Source organism: Colius striatus, chromosome 17, assembly GCF_028858725.1.
Source record: "Colius striatus isolate bColStr4 chromosome 17, bColStr4.1.hap1, whole genome shotgun sequence".
NCBI lineage: Eukaryota > Metazoa > Chordata > Aves > Coliiformes > Coliidae > Colius > Colius striatus.
In genome coordinates, this window is record NC_084775.1 from 11157406 (window position 1) to 11176340 (window position 18935).

Below are 18935 nucleotides of genomic sequence, written 5' to 3' on the forward strand. Positions count from 1 at the left end.
AGAAGTTCTGTAAATGTCTCCTGATCCTCCCTCAGCAACACTAATATAGCCATTTAAAGATATGATAGAAAGTTATCATTGGGTCTTGGGTCCTAATTGCTCTATGATGGGTACCTAGTTTTCCCAGCTGTTTGAATTCTCAGTCTCTCATAGTCTGCCTATTAAGACAAAGAAACAAAAATTTTCTCTGTGGGGAATACTCATTGAATACTCATTGAATACTCATTGTTAGTCCTTTATTTACTGTCTGCTATCAAGACTCTAGAAATAAGAGCTAGCAGCAGCAAAATAGCATCTAGAAAGTCAGCCCACATGGTGTAAACCAGATTATCTGTTTGAAGTTATAATGTTTTGAAGTGAAACAAATGCTGCTCTAAAAGAGAGGAATGCCATGATTAAGACAATGCAACAAAAAGTTAAAATGTCTTCTTTAATCTTGTTACATCCACCTTAGTGCTTATGACCCACTGTGGGGTACAGGAAATGCAGTGTAGGCTTAAGATCTGAATTTTCCTCAAGTTGTTTCTCAAAGAGATCTCTTCACTTTTCTTTGAGTCTCCTGTCAGCCTACTATATGGAAATAGGAAAATCTAATCCTTTATTCTTCTCCTCTCCTCACGTACTCACACAGCACACTCGCCTTTCCCCACTAATTGCTTTTCGAGGATGTCTCACCACAAGTGGTTTCACTCATCATACAGTAATTGAACAGATGTGACTGCCAATGATCTTACCACAAGACAACCTTGTTTGGTTGGCTTTCAGTTAAGGCACATTTTAAACATGCCCTTGGATCAAGTCCCAGCTATATCTCAGATTTGCATCTTGTAGCATAATGATGATGGTCATTCTGCTCTGTGGTTGGAACATCCCTTCTGTAACACCTACAGAATTTCAGAGGGGTTATTTACATGCAGCCCACATAAATGGGGGAAGTTTGTTTTCTTCAAGGTTTCCCTTCCTCACCTGGCCAAGTCATACTAACATATCCAGGCAGTTAGAGCCTGTATGCTGAGGATGCATTATCGGTAGGCACTAGTTTAGTGCCACAGTAGTCTTCAGAAGTTAATCATTAGTTTCCTTAGTTCCATTGGCTTAGCTGCCCTATGCCAGCCTTTTATTCTTTTTGTTGATGGTTCAGGATTTTGCACACTAAAATTAAAATGTTTTTACTTGACAGAATAATGACAATTGAAGCTTTCCCATACCTTCTTGCTTGTAGTCTAGGGCAAGGACATTCTAAAGCAAACCCACTGTGACTACATGAATTAAAAAAGCAATAACTTTGGTTTTAATTCAGGTAATAGAGATCTGTAAGTGTTTTAGTATTTTGCAATGTTCAGTGAGATATAACTAAACCAGATTTGCTTATTGACAAAACTTATAAAAGCCTTTCCAGTTAATTTTATCATAAGGCTATGAAATTCATTTTAGTGCCTTTTGATTTCTACCAGAAGATTAATCCACAAAAATAAAAGTGTAACATAAAGCTGACTTACAGGCTAGTTCTGCTACATGGATACTTTCCAATTTTTGGGGAGCTAAACAATATGAATCACAAAACAGTAGAAAAATAAAACAGTGAAGTAGCAGGAGGTTGGTCTCTCCATAGTTGTTTATAATATCAAGTTGCAGACTTTTATATAAACCCCTAGAAAAATTGTTACTCATTCTGGTTTTGTGCCTTAATTATTGCTTTGAAAATACTCTTAAATGATAAATTGTCTTCTTGAAAAAGACATTGAAATGCTGAGACTTTGTATATTATAAACAAGCAGATGTCTCTTGCTGTATCATATGATGCATGTCTATTTTTGGTAGAATACCTGCAAAAAGAAAAATCTCATTACTGTTACCCTTAGAGTTGACTACTTGTGACTCTGTGGAAATAGAAAAATCACTCCAGCCAGTAGCAAGGCCTATCATGTTATAGTTGTTGAGAAAGTAAAGCAGACTCTCAGAAAATAATTTCCATTTGCTAACTGAAGACAGTCTTAAAACACACAGGTAAACTTGCATCACATTTCTAAATTCCACTTGCAATTGGGTTTTCAATTGTGGTGGCAATCTCACTGCATTATACAGAACTCTGTGAAAATGTCCTTTCTTACAATCTATATGCTGCTTTGGTACACGGCCTGAATTTCAGCAGATACATGTATCATAAACAAAAGTAGCTCATTTCATCTCTCTATTTGGATGTGTTTTAAGCAATGCCATGCAGGAGTACTGAGTCAGAAACAGCTCAATACACTGAGGCAGAACTGCAAATAGCAGACACATTAAATTTTCCAGTTGGCTGGAAAAACACAGTGCTGCCTAACACACTGCACTTCAATTTTCACTTTCCTATGTCTAAATGATACTTCACTTTTTCCCCACAAACACGTTCAGGTCTTTGGAAGACTTTAGTAGCCTCAACAGGGTTAATAATTTTTAAATACACACTACTGTTTGGGATTATGTTAAAAAAAAGGGGTTTTAGTTTATAGCACAGAGTAAGTTAGTAAGCAAACCTCTCTGAAGAAATGAATCCATCTATTGCTGAAAGTCTAAGAGAAGTAATTAGACCAGTGTGATTAGCAATGATATCTTAGAGAGTATAGGAAGAAAATGCTGTGTGTGAACATACTTGCTTTTCTAGAAGAAAGATATTTTGCTTTGAGGAATAATTTCTTCCTGGAATATGGCATGACCATTTAGGATTACTGGTTTAGCAGTACTGATGTTAGGTATCAAGATCCTGCTTTAAAAAGAAAAAAAAGGTCCTGGATGTATGAAAAAGATCAAAGTCCTATTTGTGGAGATAAGAATTTTGTGGTTAGTAAATACTCCTACTCTATAAAAGGAAAATCACTGTAGTATAAATTCCAAGTATGAAATAATATGTCTGAAATTGCATGTGTGGGGAGTACTGTGTGCTGTATCTGGAACAAAAAAAATTAATATCACTAGAAATGGAGATGGGAAAGGATGGAGGGTCTAAAGGCTCCTGGAGAGTCTAAAGGCATGAAGAAAGTGATGCCAGCTTATGGCCTGTTTCTATGATGCCATTCCCTCCTGCACTATATTTCTTCAAGCAAACTGGTACCACTTGTCTTTTCAAGCAAGGGCACTTCCGAACTGTTTGGCACTAGATACTAGACACTGGATTCTGCATCTTTGGCAGAAGCAGAACGTTAAGAAATTTACACATTCTAGTGTAAATATTGCCTCCTTCTCTTTGTAAACTACCATTTAGCAGTCTAATTAAAGCAGCAATTAAAAGTGTTAAAACTGATGTCAAAGGTAGTGAGAACAGAGCATACAGAAGATAAGGATGGAAACTAATAAAAGGATGAATCACAACATCCTGATCCCAAGAGGTTAAAATAATAAAATAAAGGTGTAGCAGAGAATGTGTATCATTTTCTTCAGCTGGAAAACCTTTACACTACTGTGCCTTACAATTACTGCTTTTTCAGAGTAGATAGGGCTGAAATATCCATGGATTCTCCAAACTGTTTCACTTTGGAAAGCCTGTGCCATAAAATAGGTCTTGTTTTCTGTCTGCTACCACTTCAGTTTAACTAAACTAAGTTTTAAACAGGTCTAAGAGAAATGAAAATATACACCTGCTAAACTGCAACTTAAGTTTCTATTAGCATTTCACAAGCTTATCTACATCTGCTTAACTAAAAGAAAGTAGAGATCTGTGTGTGGACAAGGAACATTGTGAATGTACATGGACACTGAGACAGGTCTCTGAAGAACACAGGCTCTACCCACATCCAAGTAAAATCTGGAAGTACAACTAGTATTTCATATTATTGTAAAAGACTAGAGGTAATGCTAGCCTTGACCAGGTGTAAAGAGGCTTTTACATGTTATTTGAAGTGGCTTAAATTGTCAGAAAAACTGGAATGAATGAAAAAGGAAGAACCATGAGAATAAGGCAACCTGTTATGCTGAGCAAACATGTCATTGCCCTCAACCTCTGGTCCTTTCAGCAGAGTTTCAGCTCTATGCTTACACAGAGAGGATGATTTTAATGCTTGGTTTCCATTGTCCCCACTTTCAAATTCTATCTTTTGCTGCTCTCCACTGTCTCCATTTCATTTTTCCTTTTAAACCATTCCCTATCATTTCCTCCCTTGCACATCGTCTTTCTCATTCAGCACCTACCTGAATGTTAAACAGCTAAAGAGTATGAACTTAGATTTACAAAATTCTTTTAGATCCTCAGATAATAATAGTCTGTGTAAAACCAGACATTACTGTTATTTATAAACTGAACAGATGTTTAAGGGATCTCATTTGAGCTGGATATAAATTTAAGTAGCAGATGTATTGGCAAAATGAAGAGTGTACAAACTTCCTATTTACTCATACTGAGAATAAAAAGAATAAAAGATCATGTTGTTGTTTAACCACCAGCAATAAAGCACCACACAGCAGCTTTTATTGAAATAAAATTAAAAATAAAATAGAAACAATAGAAGGAGGATCATAAGAAAATGAATTAAGAACCAGGAAAAACAAGAGCTGCACAGGGCAGTTGCTCACCCCTTGCTGACCAATGCTTAGCCAGTCTCTGAGCAGCAATTTGCACTTCTTCACCAAACCCCTCAGTTTATATACCGAACATGATGTTCTATGGTATGGAATAGCTCTTGGGCTAGTTGGGATCAACTCTCCTGGCCATATGCCCTCCTAGCTTCTTGTGCATCTCCTCGCTGGCAGAGCATGTGAACCTGACAAAGACTTTGTTTTAAGATAAGCACTACCTAGCAACAACTGAATCACCAGTGTGTTAACATTACCCTCACACTAAATCCAAAACACAGCCTTGTACCAGCTTAAACCAGGACAGATTAATAGAAACTGCTCTCTCCTTGTCAAAACTAATATAGAGCAATAGCTGGTCACCAAAGAGAAGTTGTGACTGTTACAATATCAGAGCACATTGGAAGATTATTTTAAAATCAGGGGGGTTTCTGCTTTTTGCAGGTGAGACTCATCCACAGACCTTGCATTACTTTAAGTAGCATTTTTTAAACAGAACAGTGGAAGCAAATTGGTTTTATTGGTATGCAACACTGTTAACTTGGCATATTTTTCTTAATCTAACACAGCTGGTTTAGATGCCAGTATTAATGGCTTAGATACTGGCACTCTGCATAAGGAATTCCCACTTGTAGTTGTAGATCCATAAAAATCAATCTGGGATTTGAAGTTCCAATCTATGTGATCATGCAGAAAAAGCCTAGACATGCATAGAGCTTAAGTACTGTGTAAGCAATTTAAAGGTGTTTGTCATTTGCTTAAGTGGTTGCCTTAGATGCCCAGAGAAGTACATATAAGTTTTACAATACTGAGGATCTTGGACTAAACTCTTACACAATGATGCATAGAGACACCTCTAGCTAATTAAGCAGTCATTGCTCTTCCTTTCTCATTGATTATTACTCAGGTCAAATAAACATGAAGAGTACTTAAAAATCACCTAAATTTCCAGAGTAAAGATCATGGTAATAAATCTGCTGTTCAGAAAAACAGGAAAAAAACCTTTATGTGAAAAAAGTAAAGACCTAATTTACTCTCTAAGAAAGCAGAAGAAATTGTCACAGCTCCATCAGGAAGCTCATTACCTTCCAAAAAGAATAACATGATTTTTTTAATGTGGAAAAAAACCCAAAAAAACCAAACTGTGCCGTAGAGAGTTTAATAAAACTAACTCCCCCCAACCCCAAACCCTAATAGAAATACAAACTCTTTACCTAAATATACAAGTCATGCAATTTTCTCCAACACAGAATTCCCACAGTTCTCAATAAAGAGAATAGATGAGAGAAAACCGTGTCAGGCACAAGTCAACCATCCCATTTGATGGATATATGTGTGTTTTATAAACATATAGATGTGGCCAGATACTATGATAACACTATTTGATTCACAGCAGGCTTTATCCAGTGTTGTAGGATACCATTTTTGGCTAAGACGTGATGAGAATAGGAAACTTCACGTGCAAGACTCTTGCATGTGACACGTGGCATTCATTCCGTGGAGCTGCCTCACAAAACTCACAGTCACTCTTTTTAGCACTTACCGTTCCAGGGTTGAACTGAAAGCTGGTGAGAAGCAGGATCTGAGCCACCAAGACAGCAAAGGACAGATTGGCGTGGATATGGTAGCGCTGGTTGCGAATGGTGCTAACAGACCTGGCAGAAGAGAGAAACACATTACTAAAATAGTAGTCCAAGAAGCATGAATATATTTGTGATTTATCAGCAAGCATCTTGATTGGCTTTTGGTCATTCATTTTGGGGGGGGTTATCATGATGCCTTTTGCTTCTTTCCACCGGGAGTGGTACTAACTGGTTTCTTTGATATCCTACTGTCATTCTGAAGGCAGAAGACTGACTTGCACATTAACTAGTGCTGATGATGACTTGTGGGAGGATATTAACAAAAGGCTTGATCCTGAATTGTGCTGTGCGGTCAAGGAAGTCAGATCTGCACCTCACAGAAAGCATACTGCACCTTGCACCTTTTAGCCTACCCTGTGCCACAGAGTTTCTGCTTTCATTTTGTTGTTATTTGACTGTATCAGAAATAAGGGGATGTGAAAAGACATTGATTACAATTTTGACTTTACTATTACCAGCTTTTGAGCACAGGAACAGCAGCTAACTATATAGATGGGTAGTGCCCATCTTGACAAGTCCTGACCTTGATTGCAACATCATTTGAACATATCTCTCTTGGCTTTGCAAAAATTGGCTGGAAATCTGACAAGAACACACTCTCCTGTGAGTCTTCTGACCTCTTGTTTCTGTTCTCATCCAGGAATAGGAAGAAATAAACAAAAACATTTATCTGAACATTTCAAGCCTTCTCTTTAAAAAAATCCCAGTGATAACAATCCATATTGCCTGCCAGCCTCTACAGTCACTTTAATCATTTCAGGAGACCCTGGCACGTTTGGCTATGCAAGTGGTAGCACTTCCTCCACACGACAAGACATCTTTTTGCTGTATCAGGCTGGATAGTGATGACTTTTGCAACCGCTGGTGACATATCGTGAGTACCTCCTGCAGCAGGGTGACACAGACTAGGCAATGCACACAGCAGCTTGCTCTCAGCCCTGCTCTTCTAACACTCCTGTAACCCATTAGAAGGGATTGAAGAGTGAAACGGAGTAGCGCCGATGTCCTAAAAGTAATTTGAAGAGACACGTTGAGCTGCCTGGTGCCAACGGCTTTCTAATAAGGAACTTCATGCGGTCACAAGCTGGAACATCCTTACCCAGAAGGCAATCAGAACTGTCCTCCTGGGAAGTGGCCGTCATTGCCAGTAATCAGAGTAGCAAAGAACTTGCCAGATTCCTCTCCGCTTACCTCATGGTCATCTAACACTACATTGCAAAGTTTCACTTCAGCTGCTTAATGAGACCTGCTCTCCAGTGAAAACCCAATTAAACTATTTTTAATTGGCACTTTGAATGATCCTGTGTGTAGGTGGGGTACTTAACCTTGTAACAGTCAGTTAGGTTCAAGCTTTCTTTCCAAGTCTTCTGTTTGCCTCCAGTTTCTTGAGTTCTCATCTCTGCCGCAGCAATATCATCCCATTTTGCTCCTTTCCTCTTTTTAGAACACTATAACACCCAATTTTTTCACTCAGACAAACCCTTAGCCCAAGCATACCAACAGCACAATGCCAGATAGGCAGACGTTGGACTTATTTAGAGTGGATTTTGCTACGCATTATGCATTTAATCCAAGTATGACCAACATAGAGCTTGAGACTTGGAAATAATACGGAGTTTGGAACAAACAAACTTTGCAATCAGTTTGCTGGGTTTCAGTAAGTTCTTTTTCCTAGAAACTGGCCTCTTAACAGGATGTCCAAAAGACATGCTTAGGCACAGAAATTAAAAATATGTGCTCTTGAGTAGGAAGAACATGGTTTAGTGTGCAAAAGGAGACATGAATCCCATTCCTCACTGTGCTCCCAATCTGCTGTGCAACCTCAGACAAGTTACTTTTCTCTTTGTCAGGTTATCTATTTTTTATTTAGTCAGAAACCTCTATGAAAGCTTTTTCAGAAATGTTTGTATCAAGCTTACTTATGCTTCAAACTCAGTTAACACTGCTGGAATAGAAACAGGCATGAAGACCTTAAGTGTCACATGGCAGAAACTTCCTAAAGTGTCCTTCATCTTACTATAGTAACACATTAGAAAACTAGCCTAACAGAGCAGTAAGATATGTGAAAATAAATGTGGGTTATATGATGTAATTGTGTACAAGCTGCATGAAACAAAATGCTAATGTTGACTGAGACTTTGTTTCTGGGCATACCTTTATAAACACACTGCCTTGCAGACAAGACAGTTGAAAAGCAGAAAGAAGTACTATTGTACACTCAAGAAATCCAAAGATGTATCTAGGGGGAGAAAAGGGGGAGATCCTGCAATCTTTATTCATATTATGCTTGCTTTTATCTTGTATACCAAGCTCTTCTACAGCTTTTTATGCAAGATTCCTGTACTACAGCAAAACATGGAGAGGTAAAAAAAATATCAAATAAAAACATCCCTCATAGGATGGAAGTAGCTTGTTATGTAATAGACCACCTCATTTCAGGAAATGAAAGTGATTTAGAAATAATCAACCAAATGTTACTAATACATGTGCAGAATATAAATAAGGAAGGTTGTAAAATTAATAGCCTTTGTTTTATCCAGGGCACCTGAAGGGATCCTAACCAGTGGCCTGAAATGCACTGCTTGGCTTTCTGCATGGTAGTTGCTCAGCAGGTATTAAGTTAAAATTACTCACGACAATACAGCAAATGTGACCAGAGTGATAGTCAGGCAGAAGATGGACAGAGCACAGCCAATGTAAGTGATGGAGGAGAGGGCCATCTGGTGTTCTCTTGTTAGCTGCACACAAAGAAAAAACAAACAAGTATTAATTGATTTATGACACTTCAGAACCATAGGTCAGCCCCCTGTATGTAGCCTTTTCTACTTCATCCACCCATAGATAACCTGATGTTCACCATCATTCACTGCTGTTTCTAACATGGGAAATGAGGAACCAGCTCCAAAAAATGTGGCAAAGTCAGGGCATCCACATGCTCATGGTGTTTTGGTTCCCTCTCATATTTCATAAATCAGTATTTCCTTGGAATAAGTTAGTTTCAGTGCTGCTGTGATATCATCAAACCTGAACTTAGAGCAGTTTATTGGATTGCACAAACAATGTCAGCAACGGGCTCTTTTGCAGCTCGCAGGGCACTTTGCTAATACTCTCACGCTGCAATAATTTACATCCCTGTGCAAATACCAGAAGTGCTTCACAGCAGTGACAACTGACAAACCACGATAACTCATAAATCACAGGCCGTTTATAGCCCACTTGTTTTGTTTAATGTATCATGTTTTCAGTGCATACTGAAGGAGCTGGACTGACATCTACAGAATAGAAAACCATCGAAAAGACACAGCATGAACAGTCACAGTGGAAGCTGCTCATCTCAGACTCTGTTTTTATCTACAAGCACCTTTTGTAGCAGTAATTCAATTTTCATGAACACTTAATATGCACCTCCATAATGCCTGCTATGAGGATCTGTGTTAAAACCTGGATAGTTCAGTGGGGGAGGGACAGTGTGTTTTGTTTCATCCTAAATTAATCAGAGAGCATGTTTTAATTTTCCATGCAAGGACTCATAAAAGAATGACAAAGCCACACCCAACAAAAGAAGCCAGGCAGTATTAATATATAATAAGTAGAACAGAGCTAAGCAGGAAAAAATTTTCTCATCTCAAAGGCATTTTCAAACATTTTTCCTGATGTGAATTTGGACAGAATTGACATTTTCATGAACTGAACATTTAAAAAAAGTAAAAAAGGAAGAAAATAAAAAACTTTTCATTTTGATGCTTGAAATACTGTGGTTTTATTTCAATGTTTATTTGCTATAAATCAAATTCCTAGCTGAAAGCTCATTCAAAATCTTTATTCTGAAAAATACTGAAAGCAACAACATATTTGCTGGGTTTTTTTACAGTACCTCTATCTAATAAAAAATAATCCTTTCTCACAGTTGGGAATTTTTTATTATTTTCCACACACACAATAAAAATTCCCCCCCTCAGAAAGTATTTCATTAGAGATTATCAAACCCAACCAGTTATGCCAATAAACTTCCCATTAAAATTCTTTTTGAAGGAGGGAAATAGTATGCTATGTGTTTATGAGGAAAAGAAATATTCTAAATACAGACAAAAGTAATGTGTGTGTATGTGCATTTTCCTCCTAATTATCTGCCAACAGTATCAGCTCATGTGCAATAAGTTTTACAGCAGAATAGATTGTGACTCACTCAGCAATCAGAGAACTATTAGGCGATGCAGCAGCAGCACTGAAAGACAACTGTTGCTATGGTGTCACAGTTCCTAGGAAATATGATGCAGCTCTTTAGCATTTCTTCTCTTTCAGCCAAAGACACATTTCTTTTCCCTGACTTGGATAGCATCAATTACAGAAACAAAAGGGTTCTGTGTGCTGGACCAGCTCAAAAGGTCCATATAATTTCTACTGAAGAGCTATCATCCCTCATCCCCCAGAGAAGCCATGTATTGCCTTTCTCCACAGATTATTCCTGAACTACGAATAACCTATGTGGTAAATCAGGCAATTTAGAAGTGATTTCCTCATCAGGGATATTCATGTCCAAAATGCATGGACCTTATTTCCTGATTGCTCCAATGCACATTGCTTTCTCTTGCTACAGGTGGCTTGCAGCTCTACAGAGGGAGGAGGGGAGCACAGGAAGCTTTCCCAGCTTCAAGTCACTCTGAAATCAGTATTTCTCAGCAGTTCAAGGCTTTCTTTCACTCCTTTCACTCCTAACACCTGCAGCCAGAAAATGTTTCCTACAGAGGTCAAAGCTGCTCAGTGCTCATTTAGATTTACAGTAGTCTATCACAGAGTTTGCACTGGCAAAGGCAGTTATGATCTGCAAAGGAAAGGTGATGTCTTACTGTCACAGAAGATACAGGGGATCCATCTAGTGGAAATGGGCAAAAATCAAAGCCTTTGGGGTTTTTTCCATAACAATCCAAGAGATAATGATCATACAAATATCTTTGTCTAACTAATTTCTATCATAACTAACATGCCTCTAAGAAAGTCCTTCTCAGGGTTTCAGCTCAGTCTTGCTCCAGAAACCCCTGCAGGCAGGACAAGGCACAAATCAAGTTCTCCCAAGTGGAATCTGTATTACATAGAATTGAAAAAGAAAAGAAATGCAGGATGAAGGATACAGCATGAAAAAGAAGGCCTGGAACCATTTTCAAGATATAAAGCTTCATTTCTAAACATAGGTACATGGTGTGGGACAGAAGAGAACCTGTATTTGAAATATCAGGTCTCTACTAACTTCTCACAACCCAGCTATTACAGAAGAGCTGGATGTTGTGTGTCTGTGTTCACCCCGTAAGGGATAGCATGCATGCAGGTTTTTAGAAGTACTTGGATTGTCAAAGCATCACGCATCACCAAGTAGAAACAATCTCCTATAAATTCCAGTGCTCTGATAACAGCTGATTTCATCTTACCTCTGCTTGTCTTGTTGAAAATTTTCAGACTGCTTGCATGATGTGGAATATAAGACAATAATTTGAGATGATCTTGTAGTCAGCACAAAAATGCTAATCAGGCTGTAATGCTATTACTAAAGCAAATAGCATTAAAAAGCACCAAATAAAACACTGAGCAATCTGTGAAGTAGTCTCACGGGTCTGATTCTCACACTTGTCCCAATCTACATTAAATTATTCTTTTCTTCTAAATGGTTTTGCTTCTTTGAGTTTATGTGATCATTCTCTTAACTTTGCAGCAAGCTGAAAAGCGAGGAAACAAGCTCATGCAGTCATGAGTGTTAGCAGCCATTGAACACCAAAGGACAGATGTTTCTTAGTTTCAGCTTTGACAAACAAACCAACAACTCATACTCCATATAAAATTCCCACCCTTTCAGATCAGGCTCTAACACCCTTTACCTTGCAAATGTTGCTAATAGAATGGGCAAAACTCTGATGGTTCCCATTTGCAGTATGCTAGCCTATTGTCTTACCATTGTTCTCCCTCATAAAAAGAAGTTAGTACATTGCTCAACATTTTTTGTTTTGGAAACTGACAGGCAACCAAATGGCAGGAGAAATGATCCTGGAAAGATATCAGTTCAGACTTCAAATATATGTTTTTCCTTTATGATGTTGTTAATAACAAGAAAATGAGTGACATCTATCTTCTCTGGTTAAGAATAGCTGCACAGTGTGTGAAACTTGCACTCCTACCTCTTTTTCAAATTATTAATCTCTCAGGCTGTTGTCTCCAGGTTTTCTGCCTTGCAAAGGGGCTGCTTTGTCTTTCTCCAGCAGAAGGGACATTTTAGGCAGGTACTAATCTTAAATTTCTTTCTTTGTGTACTGGAAAATATCCCTCTATGTCTGCCCTGAGAGGCAACACATCAGATGAAAGGCTGAGTACAAATACTTAAAACATGGTTTGTCATAGCTGATCCTGAAAGGGTTTATCTGTATACAAAATTACAACTTCACAATTTAGCCACCCAAAGCAGTAATTTCCTTGTCTAAACTACTTTTGAAATCTCCTTTCTCAAAAACCAATTCATCTCCTTCCAAAAAAAAAAGACAAATTCTTGAACCAAACAATGTTTTACAGCCTTGAAAAATGAGCCCTGCAATCTAAGGACTGTATCATACTCATCATTTGTATATCAATGTTACTGGTAGAACACAGAGTATGATATTTATGCATGTGCTTATAGAGTATAGACATTTTATGAAACCAGACTTATTTGTTCACTGGTGGAAATTTAAGACATGACTATTGCATTTTGACCTAAGTCCAAATGTAAGAGCAAGTTATCTTTTAGTGTCCCTTGTGTTTAGCTCTCTTTCTCAAAGAAGCACTCCTACTATGAGTTAATTTACTTACAACAATGTATGGTTTTTACCCTGTTTACCAAACCTATTGAGATTTGCCATGAGATTGTCAGCCACTGGCCTGGGCTAAAATCCACTCCCAAACACTTCTGCAAAGGCTTAAAAAATATGAGACATTTCCTGGGGGGAGGGAAAGGAGGAGAGGTAGGGGTGAAAAATTAAGGCTCAGCCAACCCTATTGAAGCTGCACCTTTAAAATGCAATCTGAATCCAATTAAGAAAAGGATGAATAATTAACTTCGGCAGCCTGAGTGTTTCAGACACATTAAAACGCTGGCCTTGGCTGATGAAGCTAATGGTTTTAATTGCCTCCAGAAAGGCTGCTGAAATTCAATTTCAGTCCAGTGAGGCCTTTATTTATATATTAAATAATAATAACAACACAAATCTCTGTTTTCCTTCATCTTGCCAAGCACTTTGTTAGGTACATAACATAATGGGTTTTTTCAAGTTAACATCTGTGTTTCGTTCAGGAGGCCCAGTCTACTCAGACCATAGGAACAATTTTGGTGGGGCCATACCTAATGGCACTACACAATCACTTCTCACAAACTCAGGGACTTTAAGCTACAGAGTCTCAGATACCTCAAGTCTAGAGAAAAAAAAGCCTCTGGGAGTCACGCCTTACAGTACAATCATCTTTATCAACCGTTTCCAACAGAATTGCTTTTGAATTCTCACTCTCTAGTAATTCCACAGCAAATTGTGATCAGGAGTAAAGTGCTTCAAAGGGGGCTTTTCAAGATTAAAGTCACGTTTTCCTGCAGCCAGCCCAGCCTGGTGGCTGCTTATTGAAAACTTTTCAAAGTGACACAAAAAATTTAGAAATTTGCAAATATCTTTGCCAAGGTATTAATTGGTATTTTTAAAAGCCCATGTTGTCTTTTAAAGTAGTTCTGGGCAAGATGTCATCAAACAGTAGGTAATCTGCTCATTACAAATGGCACACAGCAAGTTTTTAGTTCAAATGAAGCCTGAAGAAAGCAGAGCAGGGGGAGCAAGATGTGAAGTGGTATCATAATTTAATAAAGTTGGGAGACTAGAAATGCAGATGTTTTCTTGCAAATTCTTCCTCATATCTCTGTTTGTTTAAGACAAAACAGTGTGATTTTTCTACCCTTATTTCAGGACTGAGACTTGCAGTCTTTCTCAAGAAATGCTAAATGTTAATATTTACAGCAGGTTAGTCTCTGTGAAACTGAAGCAGTTACTTTTGTCCATACACCTAAGACTTATGCATCTGCTCTCTACCTTCTGTTCCAATAAGAACAGATTCGTCCTGTTCTCCAATTAACATCCACATTGAAGCCCATCAGAGAGTGCTCTGAGGAGAATAACACCCAGCGTGGGACCATCAGGCTCTTGCAGGCAGAGAAACGATGGTCGCTTGCCAGACTCTCAGTCTGAGAATTTACAGAGCAGTTGAGGATAATTAAATACTCATCTCCCAGTAAAATTCAATGAAAATTAGTGTGTCTACCTCCCTTATCCCAGGCTTGGGCTGTGATTCAGGAATGCCCATTTTGATTCAGGATGATGGCTAGCTGTGGTTTGCACAGCAGCCAAGAGCCTCCAGGTACCAAAGCCCTGGATTTCCCATACCCCATGGTCTGGGGAAAAAGGGCATAAAAAGGCCAGTACAGGAGATAGACAGCTCATGAGTGCAGAATGACTAAATGTAAAGATATTCACCAGAACAGTGATGGATAAAGGTGCAGTATCATAACATTTTTATACTGCATGGGGAAATCCTTTAGTCAGAATGAAAACCTAGCTGCCAAATGGCACAGTGTTTTCATTTTCACCAAAGAAAGGAAATCTATGTTATTTTGTTAAGGATTTGATTAAAATAGTCCCATTTTATGCTCTTCAAACAAAAGAGTTCTTTTGACCATCATAGTACTCTTAAATATTTGTGCTTTTCCAAAATAAAAACCAATCATTTTTGTTCTCCTCTGCTGAGTGAAATTCAGTAACTGCCAAACAATTCTCTAAGGAATTTGAGGGTTTAGTATCCTGTAGCATTATTACAACTTTTCCATGTAATTCTATGGGATTAAGGCCAGAACCAGAAAGTGTCCCATTTCTTCCCATCAAAATCAACAGAGCTGCACTGGCATAGGAGTGGAATAGCAACAGAATGAACAATGGCTCAGGGTTAAATATCAAGATTAGTGCTCAATTTTCAGCAAAGATGAGCACGAGCATAATAAAGGCAAAAGAAATATGATGCACAATCATACTGTGAACTCATCAGGGAGATGTGTTCCTCCATGAGGACAACATTCACTGGAATAAAATGGAGATGGAAGGGGAGAGAGTGAGAAAAATCAAAGAAAGTTTACAAAGCAATGCTGCAATATAGAATGATTTCTCTTTTTTCATCTAACGGATAAGGGCTGGCTAAATCATCTGTAGAGATCTCTTCAGTTAAATAAGTGGTCAATGGTCATAAACAAGAACGAAAAGTGTTTCAATGCCTATCCAGTTTTTAAATATGCAACACAAAAGAAAAATTACTGGGCTAAGGCATTATTCTTTTTATGTTCCCAGCAATGAAAACCATGCTGAGAAAAGTAATTATACTAAAATTACAAAACAGCAGAAATCAGAGAATGCCACATTACTTCCATTTCATTGTCCTATTAGAGTGCACAATCTGAACCTCAGCTGGCTGGAAATTTCAAGAAAAGAGGTTATCATTTCAGACTGTTATTTTAATGACCCCTGAATGCACTGTTTGACTAATAACTGCAACATTAGATTTAGGAAAATAATGCTCCAAACTTATAAATTACACACTTATCCCCCATATTTTTCAAGCATTTCACAATATCAGGACATTTTCAAAACAGCTTTTATAAACATGAGTTGATGCATTTTGTTCTCAGTCAGCTATTTGTTGTCAAAACTTGCTGACAAACTCTGCTATAACAGTGAAAGATAAAGTAAAAACGCATATATTGTCCCAAAGAAGAAACTTGAGATGTCTTTCCTTTTGTAAATAGAACCAAATATCCAGCCTTTTCAAAATCCTGGGCTCCCTGAAGATGCTCCATCTGCAAGATCAGACGTTTTTAAGTGTTTTTCCCTCCATAAATGCTTCTTTGCTTTCAAACCCACTGGTGGGCAAATTGAACTATATTGATTGATCCTTCCTTCTGAATTATGAAAGAAGAGCTACAAACAGGATGAAAAATGAAGTCATTTGTAGTTTTAGAAACGCAGAAAATGTGTTTAAAAACCTGAAAGATTTCTACCACGGATTGTACAACACTAAAACTTTGCTGGGAACGTCCATCCACGTGTGAACTCTACAGTAGTCATTTTTATACCCTCACAGTTGGAAGAAATGGAAAGAGGAAATAAACAATGTAAGAGAATGATCTAGGAGCCATAAATACTACAATTGTGTCCTGCATCAGTCACTTGTGGGAGGGAGATCTGAACCACAAACTCTATTTTGCTGTGGGAGACACTAATTTCACCTCTGAAAGGATTTTTGAACTCTGGGTCCCCAGGTGTCCGCCATCCTTTTGCTGAAATGACATTTATGTGGCAGATGGTACAAATAGCCTGGCATGCTTTGTAGTTGTTGGATCACTATAAAAATACAAACTGCCAGATGGCTGGCATGTTTCCTGGCAGGAGCATAGGGCCTCACTGACTGATGAGAGGAAGTAAAGCTGCCCAAAATAAAATAATAGTGTCTGAATTTTCTTTGGAGTGCTTTTGAAATAAGGCTTACTCTGTGTTGGGTTTGATTCCTGCTGTCTAGGAAGCACCCTGTGACATCCTTTTGTCTGTCCTCTGTTTCATCTGTCCCTCCCACCCCAGGAACGGGGTCTCTCCACCATCGTTTTCACTCTATCGGGAGGCACCGCTGAGTGCAGAAGGTGGTGGTGCAGGTTGGGATCTCCCCAGGCTTTGTGCCAGCAGAGGATGCCTGCTTGAGGGAATATTTCATCTGCCATTCTCTGCTGATTCTATCCAGGTTCAAGCCTGCAGCACAGTGGAGGATTGTCGTTCTACAGTAACACATGAAAACCGCTACAGAGAGCATATTACCCTGGCTGCCCTCTACTTGGACTTCCTCCAGAAGCAGCAAACATAAACCAGTGTAAACACATCAAACTAAACAAATTCTTTATTTTTCCTATCTCAGCTATATTAATACCCCATTGTCTCCCTAACTATAACATTGCAGGGCAGCTGGCAGTACAGGTCTGTTCTGATTGCACCAGATGAAGCAAAAGCTGGAACACTCTTCTATGATTAAGGAAGGAGAGGAATAGACACAAACTCCTAAAAGTGTAGCTTTAGCAATGATTTGAGGGACTTTTATACTCTACCTCAGTTTACCCCATCAGAAAAGAAGTGTGATCAGAGCAATGTGTTTCCCAGGGCAGTATAAGAATCAGTATCTGCACCACTACTCTGAACATCCCTCTCATACATTATGTTGGGGAGATGCAATTCTCAGATTCTCCATGTTACTAACTTTATCAGATAAAGTTATGAAAAGACTTCTCAATGAAGTTTCCAAATTCTGATTGTGTGCTGAACTTAATTGCAGCTATGTAACTACACAAAGGGAATCAGGGGCCGAAGGTGTGGTTTCAGGAAAATTTTGCTCATCTGGAGTCACATTTTACCTTCAATTAACTTATTTATTCCTTTAAACCAGTTGATGATCACTAATCTCCAAAACTCCAAATGTTATTGTTTCTCAAGTTAAAGTCAACGTGATAAAAGAATCTTAGCAAGCAAGCAGGAATTTGAGCCAGCAGTAACACAGACATTGAGAGCAGAGCTATAAAGACAAATAATTTCAGCATTCCATGTGGGCCAATTCATCAGTAGGCTAACAGGTCAGTGCCAGGCTGACATCTGAACACCACATGGTTGTAAGTTTTTCCAAGAGGGTTATTTCATTCCTGAAATAAACTTGTTACAACTGCTAATACCCCAACATCACTGAAAGCAGCTAAACTGCGTATATGGATCTCAAGCTATATCAGTTGTACTGTTCATACTGTTCTTTCACCATCTCTACAACTTTAGTGTGTTCAAGCTCTTGCTGAAAATAATACAAAATCTGGAATTGTTCTCTTGTAATCTGATCTTGGGTTTAGCTAATTCACAGCATTCAAAGTTTTTTTGTCTTCACTCACTGCTGTATAGCACAGAGACAGCAGTGAAGGTTCATTTTATTCACATCTAAGTTAAAATTCCAGAATTCTCTTTCAATTTCTTCCTATGAAACATTTGAATAAAAATGTTTTTTGTCTCAGCAGATTTCAGTCTCTCAAGATTACTTCCAGCTGATACAGTAGAACAGTCACAGAATTCATCTAACCTGTTTTGAGTAAAGATCAAGGAGAAAAAGCAAGAACTCACAGTTTATTCCTAAGAACCTTCTTATATTTCTATGCTCCCTGGAAATTAGACACAGCTAGTAGTCTTCTCCATAAATGTCTAACAATTTTTTATTCCTCATCTCAAGCTAATTCAAGAGAATGTACCATCAGATGTAAGATATCCTACAGTTTTGTTCCTATGACTGTCTCACTGAAGCAAAAGGAAATCCACATGAGACATTGTAATTACTCCCCAAGACAGGTGCATAAATTATTAACATTGCTGTATCTTATAATAAAATTGCAAGGATGAAGAATCTTGACAACACAGGAAGGTATTTATGTCCACATTAATGCACAAACTGCAAAAACATACAGAGAGATCTACTGGATATTGATGAAGGTGTGAAATGAGAAGAAAAAGAAGCACTGAGGTAAGTTCTCAGTGCATCAAAGTTGACTTCAGGGTCACGCCACAGATATATAATAACTATATAAAGAGAACTGTTCACAGGTGGGCAGCTGCAGATTCCCACTTTCTCTTTTTCTTG

The 18935-nt window shown here is 38.2% G+C and overlaps 1 protein-coding gene across 1 annotated transcript in view; it reads right to left on the reverse strand.

The window, feature by feature from the left end:
• The window catches only part of ADGRD1 (adhesion G protein-coupled receptor D1), a 146488-nt gene that overhangs the window by 43909 nt on the left and 83644 nt on the right, over positions 1 to 18935 (reverse strand). Inside the window, exons 16-17 of the mRNA XM_010200426.2 lie at positions 8823 to 8926; positions 6089 to 6200 (exon numbers count right to left, since the gene is read on the reverse strand). Coding sequence (XP_010198728.2) covers positions 6089 to 6200; positions 8823 to 8926 — 216 coding nt within the window. The remainder of the gene's footprint in view (positions 1 to 6088; positions 6201 to 8822; positions 8927 to 18935) is intronic.